This window comes from Aythya marila (assembly GCF_965140915.1).
Source record: "Aythya marila genome assembly, chromosome: 1".
Lineage (NCBI taxonomy): Eukaryota > Metazoa > Chordata > Aves > Anseriformes > Anatidae > Aythya > Aythya marila.
Window position 1 is genome coordinate 27,821,482 of NC_139042.1, and position 18,149 is coordinate 27,839,630.

General features: G+C 44.4%; 1 protein-coding gene across 2 annotated transcripts in view; it reads right to left on the reverse strand.

Annotated features, from left to right (window-relative positions):
* WDFY2 (WD repeat and FYVE domain containing 2) overlaps window positions 1-8,749 on the reverse strand; it is a 56,735-nt gene extending 47,986 nt beyond the window's left edge. For both annotated transcript variants that reach the window (XR_014319109.1, XM_082780041.1), the window contains exon 1: window positions 8,464-8,749. Coding sequence is in view for 1 of the 2 variants with exons in the window: in XM_082780041.1 (XP_082636167.1) it covers window positions 8,464-8,600 (137 nt within the window). In the remaining variant the exon portion in view is untranslated. The remainder of the gene's footprint in view (window positions 1-8,463) is intronic.
* Window positions 8,750-18,149: the final 9,400 nt, after the last annotated feature.

Genomic DNA, 18,149 nt, shown 5'->3' on the forward strand with positions numbered 1-18,149 from the left:
GAAAGAATACAGATAGGCAAATACCTTACAGATTATCGAGTCTGACAATATATTCAGCCAGAATCTGTAAAGAAAAAAGCTTCAGTGTGTACACTGTCAGAGAAGCAAGCAAATCAGAGGACATCTGTACGATAAGCCGTGCTGTGCTGCTTCAGAAAGGCTGAGCAGCAACCCAAAGGAAAACATCATAGCAGATGAATTTCAGTGCTTTCCTGCTTCATCTTATCATGCATCACAATAAACATACCCATTTCTTCTCTTAATCACTGCCCAAATATATTTTTTTAAACAAAAAACCCTACAAGCCATGGATAAGCTAAGTAGTGTGGAAGTAGGAGACCGCTGGTACCTGTATCTTGAAATCTTGAAATCCTTGCACGCAGAGGATAGGCCCCACTGTTGGTGTCCTGAAGCAATACCAGAGCCTTCTCTCATCACTCATCCGCTGGCATACACTAGTTAGCATTAACGTAATTGTGTGTTTGCTCTACCTTATTACCTTTAAAGCTAAGTAAAAGCTTTAGCACCAACTCATGATGAGACCTTACTAGACCTTCAAAAGCAGAAAAGCTGTTTACTTTAAGACCCTAAAGTACTCCACAAGGCAGATGCACTGCCTGCTTAAAAATACAATTAAGCCTTTATTTGCTATTTTAAGTGAATTTGGAGCTGAAGGTAAATCATCAAATTTGTACTCACTGCTGGAGGTGCAAAATCTCATTATCTATCACATTTTAAACACAGGGATGGATCTTCCTTCTGTGCCCCTTCGAGACAGCGCAATGCATTTGCTCTATCATCTGAATCCAGAGAATCCAACCTGGTGGCAAAATAGGCCAATTCACATTAGGACAGCCTTTTCTCAGATTTCTCTCGGCAGGACTCGGCATGAAGGAAACTGCTGCTACAGGCTGGTAAAGGTCAAAAGCATTGCCTTGTGGGGTTGATCGACCACCCACCACTGTTATTTCAAAAACCTGCTAGGATCATTGATCTTTACCTCACAGTAAGACGGAACGATGCAGAATTTGAAGAATAAAAGACTACTGAGAAGTTTGATCTGAAGTTAACTTGGCAGCAGAACAGCCATGCTCTTCTACCTAGGACTGTGCTTTGGCATCGCCTTAGATTCAGTGCTCAAAACCTTAAGAGTTCCCTGAAAAACTTGATTTAGATGGAGAATACACATGGTATGATGAGCAAAGCCCATATGTTCAAAGTCTGGCCAAGGTTAGTTACACAACAGTATTTCCTGCAGCCTGACTAAGAGAAAAATTAAAACACCACTTTTTTTTTTTTTTTTTTTAAACCCAGCCCCCACAACTGTTCTCCCTTTAATGAGGATAAAGGCTGTATTTTCACTATACAAAATTTCAGCGCAGTCTAATGTTCAAAGCTTATTATCCACTTTCTGATACACAGATATTCATTTTGACCATTATTTATTTGCAGTTTCAAGTCATTAGGCACACAGGCTATGACACACAAGGGTCCTAGGAGATGCATATGGTTATGTGATTATGCAAAGCTCCCTCCCTGGAGGGCTGCCTGGCAAACTCACCCTCGCCTGCTTCTCCTTTCACGTAATTGTTCTTCCCATTCTCCAGGCTTGCTCCAGCCACTCACCCAACCTTGGATAACATTTACAGCATTTGATACCTCACCTAATGAAAGGATAAAGGAGGCCATTGTATTTTCTCTTTGCTAAAGTGACCGACGTGGGATGAAGCTCAGCTGAGCAGCCTGCCTGCCACCACTCGAGGCTGTGCCCACCACCATCCCAGCCTGCTGCATCCTACAGCACCGGGGCTGCATCCATCACTCCCCCGAACCACATGCGGAAGGGAAACAGCTGTTTTCTTTCTCACTCCTGTTTTGCAAGAGCTTACAGTAGGGATTACTGCGAGATCATGTAGCTAGCTGCAGAGTTTTACATAAAACCACCCGTATTTGGCAGGTGTGTGATGGAAGAACCACGGGCAGGGCAATTAAAATGCAGCTTCTGGAGAGTTTTTATGCGAATGGCCCTTCAACATCCGAGAGGCTACGGTGCACAGAATGCAATGATGTACAGAGGATGTGTGTGCAAAAGCCAGCTTCTCTCCTTGGGGCACTCTCCATTGTGTACGAAGCTTTCAAAGCCTCCTAGCACAGGAGCAGCGCATTACGCTGTCCCGTATTCTCCTCCCCGTTTGTTTTCCGAGTCACCAAGCATGTTCTGACTTCAGACTGTTGCAAATGGCATTCTGCAAAACAAGGGACAGCAGGTTTTTGGAAGCACTCCTGCACTACTTTTCAGCAGTTTTCCTGCATACATTATTGTGTACATGGCAGCTGCTGCACACAGATCACAGGCAACACACAGCTTGTAGAAACCAGTGCAGCTGGAGAGAGGGAATGAAGAGAGGAGTCTGCCTCAACAACCCAAATCCTTCCGGGCAGGCCAGACAAGCTATTGACGTATTTTTAAGGTGCCACAACTTCATACAATATTTGAGAGCTTCTATCTGCTAACTGAGCTTCGATGAAAAGCCAACCTTACCACACTAGCCTGGTAGCTTCAAAAACATTGCAATGCATTTATTTTGTGATATTGCAGTTGTTTAACACTGCGGCATCACTGTCTCCTCTAAACATCTTCTGCTTTAGGAGAAAAACCAGCAGGTTTTCTGCGAGAGTCCCTTTTGAGTTATATGCCAGCCCCATGCTGCACAGCCACTCCGTAACGCCCACTTGTGTTTCTGCCAAGGGCTCAGGGCACACAGAGGTGGCATTGTGCTGTCCCCTCTCTGCAAGGGGCATTGTTCGGCTGCGGAGCTGGAGCAAGTGCAGGGGAAGGTCACCGAGCCACACAGTGAAGCCTGACGGATGGGAGATGTGGCGATGAGAGATCTGCGTAAAGAGATGCCGGTGAAATTAAGCTGGGGTCAGGGAAGACAAAAAGAAAAACAAACCCCAGTTAATGTGGGAGATGGGTGTGCCATCCCAGAACTTGCAGAGCACTGTGCAGCAAGCGGCAGAAAATTAGGCTGCTGCCAGGCAGGTGTATTAGGCAGCTCTCTACTTCAAACAGAGCTTTTCCGATATGAAACACACATTACACTTCTTCTACAAAGGATAATCTTTAAATCAGAAAGGGGATTAAAAACCACCGCATCTCCGGCTCTAAATGCTCAAGTGCCTGATCTCCCGCTGTATTTTGATGCCCAACCACAGCGCAGACGCTGGGTTTGCAGGAGTTGTGGTCCAAGCCATGCTTTCACATCACATTTTTGCAGCTGCCACCTTGCAGTTAAGGCACGAACTTCACACAGCTGCAGGAGCTGCAGCAATTTGTGCACTGACCTACATGAGCTTGCAGTAGCCGGAGAGCTCACGTCAGAAAAACAAGAGGGAATCCTTGTGCTTTAAATCTTTAAATGATGCCCAGTGGAGAGCATCGTAAGGCAAAGTGCATACAAGCTTTGCCAGCCTCCAACAAGTTATGTGCCAGTGGCACAAAGTGCATCGCAAGGTCGCTCAGGAACCTACAAGTTCCTAAGCAGAGTTCCTCATCCCCAGCAAGTGCTCAGCGAAACATTTTATGTCCTAGTCCCCGGGTTTTGGCATCTCCACGGGATACGTTAGTCAACTCAGGAACAGACGCTCTTCAACATCTGGAACCAGTTCGGATTCCGTGAGCTTTTGGGCCTCCTGTCTTCTCTTACGCGCCCTGCCAACATCCACTGGAGCAGCCAGCACTAACCTCCGCCCCGAGCTTTAGTCCAAACGCAGCCGTCCAGTTGCAACGCGTCCAATTAGCTGACAAAAAAAAACAGTCTGAGCAAACAAGTTCGCATCTGCAACAACAGGCCTCAAACTTTGACACCGTTTTTGCAGGGTTCCTCCATTTCCTCTCAACAATCTTATTTGCGCCTGATGATTTTAATCAGAATTTAAAGAACAAGTCCTTTTGCACCTGTGAAGAACGTCCAAACCTGCGTGCTGCTGTTCGCACTGCACTAACCTGGGTGTGAAACCGATGGGCTTGGACTGAGAGACACACAAACAGCCCCCAGCAGAATCCCTCCTCACACCACCTGCACTTCTGCCGCGAGCCAACAGCCACACGCCAGGCAGAGCTGCTGTCGGGGGCACAACCCTGCGCTGAGCTGAGCACGATAAACCCATTCTGCAACCACTGCTCTGCAAAGCAATCGCTCTGCATCGCTCCAGCGCAGAAGGGAAATTCGGAGAGCTTACCAGGAGCCTGCAGTTCCTTAATTCCTGCCTGGATGCAGGACAGCGTGATGAATCCCACCTCACCTGGGCACAAACTATAACTCCGGGCTGTCGTTCACCTTTGCTACCCCTACAAACCATGCTGGTTAGCTTGTCCAGAAGAGCTTAAGCGTGCATCTGCGTTTCGAAACCACAAACTGTAAAACAAACCTAGCAGGACAAGTTCTGTACCGTTTTCTCCACGTGAGACAAAGCCACTAATATGAATGCACATGACAAACAGCCTGGGCTCACTGCCACTTGTGCCTGTACAGTGATCCCTACAAAGAAGCCAAGACATCCCAGCACAGAAGGAACTTCAGATGATAAAGGGTAGAGCAGACGGCAAAGGTTTCTCTTCCCTTATTTAAAAATACAGAACTATTTGCTGTGGCATAAATTTTCCTCCTGGATTTTGTCTCCTTCTAGGAGACAAGAGTGCCTGGGTTTTGTTTTTTTTAAAAAGAATCCTGAAGAATTTTGACAACTTTCAGTTGCAGGCTACGAAGGTTTTTGAATACTTGAATACTTTAAGGGAAACAATTCTCAACTGCAACACCGACATTTTAAAGTTCTGTCGCATGGAAGCCAGCACAAAAGTCCCACCTAAATGAGGGCACAGACCAGAGTTATCAATTATCAGGGAAGTTGTCTGCACCAGCAGATATCTAAGATTTCCTCTCCTACAATATAGCAAGCGGTACCACAAAAAAAAAAGAAGGCAAACGCAGGATTACCACCACGACACCCAGCCACCTCCTGCCAGTTCATGGTGACACCAGCTCAGCACATCAGGCACCCACCTGAAACAGCACTCACATCACTGGTGAAATGAGATATTTCCCACTCGTGGGAAATACAGAAGCGTGCCAACGCCAAAGGGACTTGTTCGTGCTGAAAGCTGGGTGAGTCAGTACACTGCTCCCACCGTATCGCCACGCTCAGGTGAGATTAGCGATGCTAAATCTTCTCCGGAGCGCTGCGTGGATGTGCCTGAACTTGACATGCCGGTGACCTACTTTTCAGAAGTGCCCAACACCCACATCTCCCTCTGAAGTCAACAAAAGACGAGGCCACTCAGCAATTTTGAAATGGTGGTGCATGCTTTTTACATAGGAAGCCAACGATAGCCTAAGGCCAGCTGTGCACATTAGGAAAACCCCATTTTAGCTCCCCATGTAGAACCCAGTGCGTTCAGTGCTCTGGATCCCTCAAGACTCTACACGTTTGATGTACGTGCCTGCTAATTCCACCCCTTCGCTGCCAAGGAAAAGAGCATGCATGAAAGCTAATAATCCCTTTCTTACAGCCCTACTGCATCAGGCACATACATTCTTGGACAACAAATGCCGCCACTCCTTTAACCTTCACCTGCCTAGACAGGTGCATCCCTTTCCCTTAGAAGGAAAACACAAAATAAAATTACATCTTGTCCTTCCCAATGTACACCTGCTGTCCTGCAAAGAGATACTGGCTCGATCTACTTTGCCCTAACAAAGAATCAGCTAAAACAATTAAGATTAGGAGACGATGCACGCTGTTCAACTGCTGTGATTCTGAGTAGGGTTCAGAAGAGAAAGTATGTAGAGGATATGCACACTGAAAACAAACTCTAACCCTGCAGGTTATGTATAATTTAGATAGTCTTAATTAAATACGTAAACCCTCCTGAGGTTCCTTCTTTCCCCACCTATGCCCTTCTTTATGAGGAACAACCATACTCTGGTTTATTACTTAGTTTTCTTTTTTTTTTTATTATTACTAAGTTTTCATTTTATTCCTGAAAACGTGTGTGTGTGTGTGTGTGTGCTATAAGCACAAACAATTCAGGGCTACATAATGCGTGGCTATGTCTGCAAGCTATAGCTGGAACCACTTCCGCAGTCTTTTAAAACCAGATAAAACCACTGGTGTCACACGAAATACAGACTGGAGGCCAAGCTCCTGCTTTGAAGGATTTACAGCTATAGGGCCATACCACGCAGTAAAGAAAACTGCAAAGCGATGCCTACGTGTTGTGTTAAAACTTGTTGTGTTAAAAGACTACCAGCAACTTCAGCTTCGATACGCTCAGCTATTAGCTAGCGAGCCAACAGGGAATTGCCTTCTCTTTCCAGATGAGCTCCCCAGTCCAAAGCACAAGCTGGGAACAGCAAGTCCTTCCAGCTGAAGTCCTCTGCTAAAGTTTCAGAGCATCTCTCTCATATGACCGACATATCCCAGGCTGGTAAACTCAGCCAAAACTTCCCTCATTTCCCCAAGTAAAGAGACAGATAACATCTCCATAACCACCCTTTGCAGTTTCCAGGAATCTCTAAAAGCCCTCCAAATTCCAAGGCCATTAAACAACAACCTCAACACTAACACCAGGAGGCAGGTCCAAACAGGAAGGATCTGCAAAAGCCTGATCATAAGGCACAGGTACTGAGAGGCTGGTAAACTTTTCACCAACCCCAAGTATCGGGAAGCCTTCAATATTGAATTCCAAACTGCTAGGCCTTCCAAATAAGTTTTGGCCCCTGAATCCTCTAATCACAATAGAAACGCAGATGGAAAATGCAAGGAAAAGGCATCAATTAACATCTTCATGCCTTAAGAAATAAAAGGCAAGATCACAGCTTATAGCACCTCACATACACCACAAACTGGCCCATGAGCAAGGAGGTTACCTCGTAAGTGCCTTTATACAGAGAATGACCTCTGAGCCCCCAGACTTAACACAGCACTTGTTTCCTTTGAACTATCCCGTATCACCTTTAGACACCTAGCAGCAGATTTCTTTCTCCAGCTGCAGCAGCAAGCAGGACGGACATAAATTAGGGTCCTATGTTAAGGGTTAGTGCTGGGATAGGACAGAGAGGGTGATGCTATTGAACTAGCAAGTTGTTGAGTGAGAAACCTCTGAGCTCTGCTTCACCGCTGTTTTCTTGAACCTAACATCTCAGTTATGAGTGAAGCAAACACACGTCACCAATCCCTTTCTCTACCAAGAAGTATTGACTTGCAGCACCCACCTACTCTCAGCAATTCATACCTGCTAAAATAGCAGAAGCTAGACACTAATTGTTTTGTGCTGTGGGGGGGAGAGACAGAGGTTGAGAGAGACCCATATGAGAGCACATTAATATCAGGAATACTTTCTTACTGATAAAAAGAATTAGCTGAGTAAGTGCTATTCAGTTTCACAACAGACAACTAAAAAACACAAATAAAATAAAATCATGGCCATGTAGCACTTTAAAACTCTGTTTAAAGTCTCTTCTACAGTGTACTTGTTTGAAGCAGCTCTTTTCTTCTCGCTATGAGGCACGACAGCTCACTTGGAGACCACGGCTTAGATGAACTTAAATCATCTTGGATTTACACGGTTCACATGCCTGACAACTAGCTGGAAACTAACGCACAGTGAGGACAATGACAGGATGAAAGAAATAATCACAGTTTTCGGGATAGCTGAGAGAGAAATAAAAGCAGATGCTGAACAGGATAACGGGTATCCAAGAGAAACAGTCCCCCCAAAAAACCCTTGAGAACCGCGACATATTCACGCGTTGGCCAGTGTTTGCCCTTTGAGCAGACAGCTGGGGACCCGGGTTACGTGCACCTGAGCTGTAAATTAATTCTGTTTAAAATAATGATGGATGGATAGTGCAGGAAAACTGGGCTTTAAAGGAAGGCACCTTCAAAACCCGGTGTGAAACTTCAGCAGGAAGGCTGCACGACGCTCGGGCTCTTGCAGGGCAGCACCAGCCACGCGTCCACCCCACGCCGCGCAGCTGACGGGCCCGAAAACATCCTGCTCCTTGGCAGCTCCACAGCACGGGACCGAACTCCCAGATCTTATCACCACGATTTTTAAAGGGCATTTTTAAACAACCACCCAGAAACACTTGGGAGAGGGGGGAGAGGGGAAGGAGCACTGCCTCGGCCAGCAGCGCCGCAAACCTGCGGGCAAGGTCAGGAAAGGTCCCTGCGGCACCCCCAGCACCCTCACCACAGGACCTGGACCACCACCAGCAGGACCAGGACCACCAGGACCACCACCATCACCAGGACCTGGACCACCACCATCACCAGGACCACCACCAGCAGGACCAGGACCATCAGCACCAGGACCAGCAGGGTGGCACTACCACCACCACCGCCCTCCTACACCCCCGGCTGCTCCGGGGGAGCCAGCGCCCGGCTGCCCCTTCCCGCTACCTGTCCTCGGAGACGCTGATGACCCCGTCCTCCTTGGGCACGATCGCTGCCATGTTCACCACCTCCTGCGAGCCCTCCACCTTGTTGAGCAGGAGGGGCTTGCGGGTCAGCGCCTTGGGCTGCGGCTCCGCCGCCATGGGCACCGCCGCTGCGGCGAGGGGAGGCTGCGGCGAGGGGAGGCGGCCGCACCGAGGAGGAGGAGGAGGAGGAGGAGAAGGAGGGACTCGGTGCACGGTGCCGGGCTCTGTCGCTCATCCCCCGGGCTCCCCGGGAAGCAGGAACCGAGGAGGAGGCGGCACCGCCCCCGAGCCGAGCCGGGCCGCCCCCCTGGGCCGGGCCGGGCGCTGCGGGGGGCTGAGGGGGGAAATGGCGGCCGGAGGCGTCGCCATCTCGCAACGCCCACAGGGGTGTCCCAGCGGCAGGGCTGCCCGGGCGCTGCGGGGAGGGTTAACCTGCTCGGAGGAGCCGGGCTGCTAAAGGGAGGCCTTAAGCAGGTCGTGGTGGTTAAAAAACGGGTGTAGATGGCTGCTTTGCCGAGACGGGGTGCGGGTCCGGGTGCCGGAGAGCAGCCCCCCCCGCCCCGTCACCACACGGTGGCCGGCTGGTTGCGAAGCTCCTCGCTCCAAGGCTTGTCTGTATTTAGGTTACAAACTCTCTCCTGGTGAATTTTTAAGGGAAATGCAATGGGGCTCCAGCAACTGTTTTTCAGCGAGGTTCTGCTTTTTGCTCACTTTTCCTGTTGGATTAATGGAAGTCCGAAAAGGGCAGGTCATGTGCCCAAAGCTCTGTGCTAAAGTCAGCAAAACAAAAACAAACTAACACGCTTTCTCTTGAAGTGCGTGCCAAAGACAATCTTTCATAATCTGTCTGGAGAACTCTGGAAAACAACTGTAGGTATCTGAACAGTTGTCCTACATCGCAGAAGTGATTTGCAGCCTGGAAAGCGTTACTTCAAGTGTAACTTCAAACTTAACCCATGGTAAGATGAAGAGCAGCAGTTCTCCGAAAATAAATAAATAAATAACAGGGCTCCTTCCCATCAGCAGAGAAATTGAGGAGGCTTATGAGTTTAGCAGATAGGGCTATATTTGTTGTGCAATTTGTGACTGTCACTTGTGGAAGTGAAAACTAAACTCCAGATAGTGCTTAGTAAACCAGCCATATTATGCTAAACAAACAGGGTCTGGAGGTCGGCAGGACCACAGCAAGGCATTTAAGCTCTACTTGACTGAACTATTTGAAGTTCACAAGTGTACTGTGGAGGGAAGTGTCTGGTCAGCAACAGATAATGGCTTGTAGGAAATGCATCTGCAATCTCAAGCTGTTTCCCAGGGGATGTATGATCACATTAGATAACATCCCATTCTCGCAGTTCTTAGAAGGGAATTGCTACTAGAGAACCAAAGATGGAAACCAGCCCTCTTAGCTACAGATGACCCTGCAATCCTCGGCTAGACCTACAGCTAGAAAACCTTGCATTGCTACGCAATGTATGAAATATTCTTTGAAGACATTGATACACTTGACAGTTTTCAGAATGGATGTATACCTTAAAATGTCTTGGAAAACTAAAGTCTGAAGAAATCTGGCAAGGGCTGCCGTCTTTGTAGTTTGTTTGCATTCAGGATTTGGCACTGTGCACTATTCATAGATAAACATGGTCTGAAAGTATGCTGGAGGCAACATACTGCAGGCTCTAGGGAGATGTAGAATACTTTTTGCCAAACAGACCTTCAAGAAAATGAGTAAGGGGGAAATGAGTATCTTAATAAGGTATGGGTTACGGGACCAGGAGTAGTCCTATGCATCCCTCAAAATACCTGTTTTTTTGTTGTTTCTTTTTTTTTTCTTTTTTTTTTTTTTTTTTCAGCAATTGCCTATTGAGACATTGTTTCCCTTGCCTCTCCTTTATCTTTAAACATTCTCGGACACAACACTACTCCTTCAAGATTTAATACACAGCCCTTCTGGAGGAAAACACTAAAAACAGTCCTAGATGGACATTTTATTTAACTGTCCTGTTTCTAAAAAGGTGCACAAGAAACTCCAATTGGTGGCTATGACGTGGTTCAGGTGCACCCGTTGAGTGCAGGTTTCACAGGCAGCAACAGCCTGGATGCCAGGGGCGTGCACTTGGATCAAAATCAAATAATGACACTCTGAAATGAAATCTATGCTTTATATAAAGGTCTAATCTTTGGTAATGATTTACCTGTTTTAAAAAAAAGCCTACAACACAAGAGATGCTCCAGTGGGCTTACAGTCAGTCAAGATAAAAATCATAAGGGCTTATTTTAAAGCTTATCTTTAATGGTGACTTCCTCAGCAAGACCAGGAAGGTACTTAAATAATAGAAAACGAAATCCTGAGCTCTGGTACATCACTTTACCAGGTGTCCAAATCTGGGGTCAGTGCTCTCATCTCCCTTATAAGGTAGAGAAATATGCTTGGGAAATTATTGCACACAAATACTGGTCTTGCTGTGACTGAGAGAAAAAGAACATTGCTTGAAAAGCTGGGGAAAGGAAAGAAAGCAGAGAAAAAATAGGATTTTAGAGTAAGGCAGAAACCTGGAGCTTACTCCTGCTTTGTACCCGACAGGCTAAAAGAATGTGGTCATAATGGTGGAGAAGGCATTGAAATTACCAACAAGATCTGAATGTTTTCCCAGATCTACCATTCTCACACAAAATCCAATCAAAAATGATTCACTTTTGAGAAACAATTTTCCTATAACCACGTAAACTAATGGACAAAAAGACTTCAAGCTAGAATAGCTGTAGTCATCAATTTTAATGACTACCTGCAGAAACAAAATTAGGGTAGTTTAGAAAAGTGTTTCCCCATATAATGGGAAAAAAAATCAAGAAAATAAATCTTACCAATACTTATTAGCAGATATATATTTTTTTTTCATTTGCTATCATAGCTTTATGGGAAAATTGCATGGGTTGAAAATATTTCTAGGATGACTCCTTGTAACTGAACTAGAAGCCAAGCAAAGCAAGCATATTCAGTTCTTTTTCAACTTTCATAAAAATGATAGGATTAAAAATTATGGTGTTTTTTTTTTTTGTTTTGTTTTGTTTTGCTTTGTTTTTTCAGGTACTGCTGTGGTATGCTTGGAATATTTGAACTGTCTTCTAAGAACACATCTGCCAGTAGCATGGGCTGAAAAAAAAACAAACTGGAAAAGGCAGCTTTATATCAAATGAATATTGCCTCATCTTTGTTTCTTAGCGTCCCTTCTCCTACTCTGCATTTTTGGCATGCCACAAGGTAAATGAAGCACTCAGCCGGCTTTTTTTCTTGGTATGGGTTGACTTTCACTCCTTTGATTCGGATGGAGTGGATTGAGCCTGCCTGCCTGCTAGCAATAAGTCTGGCCCACGTCTTCACGGACTGGGTGAGGACAGAACAGCTCTGGGAAAGGGTGCTGCTCTGAACCACTGTGTTCACGCACAGTGGAGCCAATTCCATGCCGTCGTACCACACCAGAGTCTTGGTTACTTTCTCCGGTTTCTCATCTGCAGTCTTGTGAGCTGGAGCAAATTCAATTCCCGATCTTTGGCACTTTGCTTTAAAAGTTGCTCTCTGGCTCCATCTTCTGTTTTATCTTGTTTGCTGACTTTTGGTTTTGTTTTCTCATTTCGGTATATCGGAGTGAGATTTTCCTGAGTTTTAGGAACTAAATTTCTTTTAAAAAGTAGGCAATCACTTCTCGCATGACAGTTGCAGCAACATGGAGAGGATCTGGACATGCAGGTGAGCAGGGGGCCCAGGGAGGAGGGACCTGGACCTCTCCCAGCTCTGCTGTCAGCCCTATTTTTAGATACTTGTATCTTCAAGGTTGTTGCTTCTTGTTAGAACAAGAGGAGTAATCCCAAGCCCCAAAAGCACTGTCTTGGCATAAAGGTAACTGTTCTGCAAAATGATGATCGTGACATGATCTGGCAGCATCGTGACATCTCGCAAACCTTTCAGCACAATTCAATAAATATGTTGGCACCTTTGCAGGTACTAACAAAAACTGTCCTCTTTTCTAAAGTGCACAACAATAATTGGAGTAATATTTATATCCCCAAGAACAAGCCTTTCATAAAGGAAAAGATATTTTATGGTGATTAAAATTTAAGAACTATTTAACTTGTGCCCCTTTGAGCCATTTCGTAAACTGATTGGAGTTGCTCTCCCTCTGCAAGAGGGGACCAGTGTGGAAGAGAAATTGCATGTTGCCTGAGTTAGTGCTTAGATTCAGAAATGCTCCATTGACAGTGAGCCAGATTTCAGCTTCTGAGGCCTCTTCCTCAATTACCCATGTAAAACCAAAAGGCCTGTACACACAAAGGATAACCACATAAAAAAGGTAAAAACACTTGGCAACAAATAGAGCCACCTCTCAATAGCCATTGAATGTAGCAGCAGTTTACCCTCTCTCGTGCTTTTCTTCTCTGCTTGTTGGTAAATTAAATGTTTTCCCACTTTGCAGTATATGGGATTTACTATTTCTTCAAAACTCCATGAGCTATGCAACTGCAAAGCGTTGTGCTTAAAACACTCTCCTTTGCAGTTCCCTTGTTTTGCCAGCAGTGATAGCCGTCATGAGATAGTTACTAAAAAATATTTTTAATTTCAGATGCTACATCATTCTTAGAAGCATGTGGGAAACAAATATAGATCCATTCTTTATATAGAAAGGCAAACTTCACAGAGTACCAAAGCGTTCTGTGGAAAATACACTTGTCCATCTTGCTTAAAAATACAAAACCTTGTAAAAATACACCCTTATTTTGCTCCAGGTATTTATCATTCACACAACGAATAACACTGCCCATCACATTTCTGATAATAAATCCTACATGCTCATTATGACAGTTTTCTTCTGTATTTCATTAGTTTTGCTTCATGTTGGCATTCAGAAAATGGGGACCTATCAAAAACTGATCCAAAATTCAATCTGCTATATGTCGAAGTTCTGGAAAAAAAAAAAAATTAGCTTTAAACTATGGGCAAGGCACTGTGCATGGCACTCTGTAGAACCTTACTGAGAAGTACACTAATTTCTAGCTGCTGTGCAAGTGCTGTTGGCTTTGTAACTGACTGTGAACATGTGAGAACAAAAAAGTGATGCTGTGTCAGTGTGTGGGCTGCAAATGAGAACTCCTGGCTCATGCATTTTGCCCCATAAGCAGTTCTGGCATTGTATGCAGTCTTATTGCTGTTTCCTTTGTCCTCACTGATCCAGCTATAGTATTACTCACATTTTGGGCTTCCAACTTGCTGTCAAAAATCTCTCTAATTTTATTCACTGTCTTTTTAGTAGAACTCTCTGATCATTAATTCTAAGATCATTATTCTTGTACTTTTCTAGGCTTCGGGACTTCAGAACTTGCTTTTCTAAATCTTCCTTCCCTCTGTGATGTTGAAGAATCATGGAGAAGCACCAATAAATACATTTTCTATTTGGAAAATAGATTAAATTATGTAACTTACTTAAAAGGTAAATAAATTTCTTTTACATAATACACTAACTATATGAAAGCTTTGAAGCTTTTTTTTCTTTTTTTTTTTTTTTTTTTTTTTTTTTTCCTGATGTGTACAATTAAGAGTGTGTCTAGGGAATATCAAAGAACATTTTCTTACAACTTGTGTCTTTTAATTATTTTCTTCAAGTTTCTTACCTCTATGGGCAGTCATGTGGCCCAACAGTGGATGACAAGATAATGAGCATATAGAAGTCTGGTTTGAGAAAACCAACTTTTTTGTTTGTTTTTGATTGCTAATATTGAAAGTTAGAAGTAGAATGGTGGAATATTTTACAAAGCCAAAACAAAACAAAACAAAAAACCCACCAACCGACCAACCAAAAACAAACAACCACAAAACAAACAGAAAAACCCGCAAGGAACTCTGGTACAAAAAGGTCCCAACAGTGCTATTGTGTTTTTGAGAGGAAGTTTTATGAAGCTGAGCAGTTTTCTTGAAGTGGAACCACTTTGTAGATTACCTCTTACTGCAATCCCATGGAAAGCTTCAAATTGTACAAAACCAGCATCTGAGTCTTAAAAAAAAATAGGTAGACCTCCTCTAAAGCTGACAAATTTTTTCAACTCAAACCTGTAACAAAAGATTTATTTAAAAGCTTGTGGTTTCTGAACCACGGTGGGTAAAGTCATCCTTTAAGTGGAAGAGGATTCCTGCAAAAAAGTCCTGAGAGGCAGCTTATGACTCAGTATGATAGGGCTGTTTGTGGAGTTAAAAAAACATCCCAGATCATCTAATCAAACTCGTTCATGTGTTGTTCTGTGCAAATGTTATGAGTCACCTCCACGCTAGCAGGTAAGCCGGCATTTCTGGCCCTCGCTGGAGCAAGGAGTTTCTCAGTCTGTGAGCATGTCCGTACATCGCAGCGATGCTGGATTCAGATGGCACTATTGCAGATGGCGTTGTGGAGCATTTGGTTCTGATTACCTCACGGCCATTCCCAATCAGCATCTTTTTTATTCTAGATAGATTACAGCCGGAATATCTGATTGCCTTGGACATCTTGCACAGTAGTAGGCCCATATGTCTGTAGTCAGAATCTATGGAGTGCACTTTGATTTTGAAATGATAACCATATCTAACTCAAATTTAGCTGCTTTGGGGAGATGTCCTTTGGAGAAGAGTGGGTGCAGAAGCACTGGCCCGTTCCAGGGCAGACACCTAATGAGAAAATCTGTGAAAGTGAGAGCAATGCTTTTTATTTTTAAAAAAGCAAATGCTCTAGAGACAAGAGGCCACACGCTTGGAGGGGAAAACCAATTATTTGATCATGTCCTCATCTGTAACTTGGTGACTTCCTTGTGCAAAAATACCATCTGGCAATTACCTCAATGAAGACTGAGTGGAATTACCTCCGTGAAGACTGAGGAACTGGTGAATCTGCATCTCATACCCCTGAAAGTGGATAAGGAAAGTCCAAGTGGAGGGGAAAAAAAAAAAAAAAAGTTCATCTGGGACAAACTAAAAAAAAAGTCTGACACTTTCAGTTTAGCTTTTGATGTTCAAGCTAACTGGCACCAGAATAGCCTCCATATGTAATATCAGAACAAGAAAATTTTCACACAGAGGCTCCAAATCAGATATCAGTGTCAACAAGAAGATGCTCAAAAGATTCCATGTGAGGGCAAGTGATGCTCTGAGGTCAAAGGAACTCATCTGCTGTGTTAGTTAGGTCAGCTCTCAGTAATAGGAGGGAACAAGGCAATAGTTATTTTTTTACTGAACCATGGCAAGAAACAGTGTAAAAATTGGCCATGCTAGTGCTCCTGAAGTGTTCAAATGCAAAGACCTTGGATAAGGGACAGACAGTAATTATGAGCATGTAAAGACCCTCCAGTTGTAATGAGGCAGTCTTGGAAACAGGTTACTTCATTTGAAAAGCCCCATGCATATATATGGATATATGCACATACCTAAACACATTGAAATGAAGAAACCTTTCCCAGAGGCCAGAGAGCCTGAGGCCATAACTGCAGCAGTAAGTTTTGCTCCAGAATGGGTCTGGTTCTATTGGTTCATAAACCAGACCTTTTTTTTTTTTTTTTTTTTTTTTTTTTTTCTTTTTTTTTTTTTTCTTTTTTCCCCCAAACCTTGCTTTTTTGGTTTTGTGCCAGCACGGCCCGGTTAACATCACAAAACTAAATTTTCACCTTCCCCCAAGACAGTGTGGTGATGTAAAACTGCCTGTGGGGAATGGTGCCTAGTCCATCACAGAATCATAGGATGGCTTGGGTTGGGAGGGACCTCAAAGATATCTAGTTCCAGCCCCCCATGTTTTTTTCCATGCCATATCCAGATACCTTTTGAGAAAATGCCCAAAGTCACGTGCCAGAACTGCCAGGTAACGTGCCCACAGTTCAGTTTTAAGAGCTCTGCGTAGCACTGCCTGAGCATTGGCCTCTTCAGTTTACAGCGTAGATCCAGGTGATGAATCTCTCCATAGTTTTGGTCCCTCTCAACCCAGCAGTTTGGCCACAGCGACCCATCCACCACAGGAACAGGTACCAGCAAGGCATCTAGCGAACTTTTTTGCACTCCTAGGCAGCTGCTCAGGAGCCTGAGTGCTCCAGGAGCGCTCGTGTGTGGGCAGTCTTGAGTTAGCTCCTTCTCAGTGGCACACAACAAAGCACGGGCCGTCCTCTGAAGCACTTTGCTGTACGGATTCACATTTTAGGAGCTCCAGCATCTGGCTTGCAGAATCCCTCTGTAGAGATGTCTGAGCAGGCCTTTATCAGTCAGCAGCCAATTCCTCTGTTCCCTCCCCTGGGAGACGAATGCCAGATGTTAGGGACTCTCTGACCTCCTCCTTGGTACAGCCCTGCCTGACACTTTTCTTCTCCCTAGTGCCGGCAATTGAAGAGAGCATAAAAGCAGATGACAAGCCAGGACAACTTTCCTGTGCAGGGCTAGCTCCTGATACGAATGGCGAGGAGGACGGAGGGGGTGGTTGTACAGCGGCAGTGCAATATTACAGTGTGCACACATCACTACCTGGGGCTAATGATCTGGCACCAGCGCCTCAAAATCCTCTTGTAACACATTTGCCAGACACATAAAGGTGACAGTCAAAGATTTTCCTGACGTGGACTTTTCTAGGCATTTACCCCTTCCCCAGCTGGAGGGCTGACAGTGTCAGTTCTGGCTTGTCGTTATAGCAGTGCTTTTTCTTTGAGTTATATTTTGTTTCTTTTCATATTATTTTATTTTATTATTATTATTATTTTTTTAATTCATGTCCTTTTTTGAATGGAAAAAAACGTAAGTATGCATGTTTATATATGTACACATATATGAACATAAAAATTCAAAAGAGAACAAGGAAGAAATACCCCTTCTGACCAGGCATAATGATTCTGAAGGGGAAATTATACACTTTTTGTGCTTTTTTTTTTTTTTTTTTCTTTTTTAACTAAGAGGTGACATGCTGCCCTAGTGCTGACTTGTAGCAGAAGAGATTAAAAATTCTTGGGCCATCAATAGCAAGAAATCACAGGGCTGTATTTACAGAGGCCATTAACTGTCCAGACATCTGTTGGGTAACAAATTCTGCTAAACATAGATCATGAAATGATTCTTGAATTATGCAGAGGGCAATTTCACAATCCAGAAAACAGAGAATTCAAGTGGAGAAAAAGCCATGCAAGACCCTCTTACTGCCAGTCGGGGAGGAATTCACGATGATGTCAGGATTACAGGAAAGTTTGGTGCTAGTGACAGTGGTCTGCTGGATTGCTACCAGTGTGATAAGGAACAGCTTTAGATGATGGTCACAGTTACAGCTCCGTTCTCAACAAAGTAACTGACATTATGGCAAAATTGGTCATGGTAATTAAAGGAACACTGTGATAAAGCTAGCTGGACAAAAGTAAAATTTGCAAATGTCTTCGTGAACACTGCTGTTAAACACGTTAGCACATGGGTAATAGATTTCAATACAAAAAAAAAGGACTTAGGGAATGACAAGCAGATGCAGCAATGGAAAAAAAAATTGCACTCTGGTGGAATTTGGAGCATTCCAAGTGATATATAATTAAAGCACAACAGATCTTAACTCCCCTTGAGAAAGGCATAGCGCCCCTTTCCCTGTAACTTAACTGCAGCAGCTGCTTGGGAGAAGATCACAAGTGAGCCCAGTTCAGCTG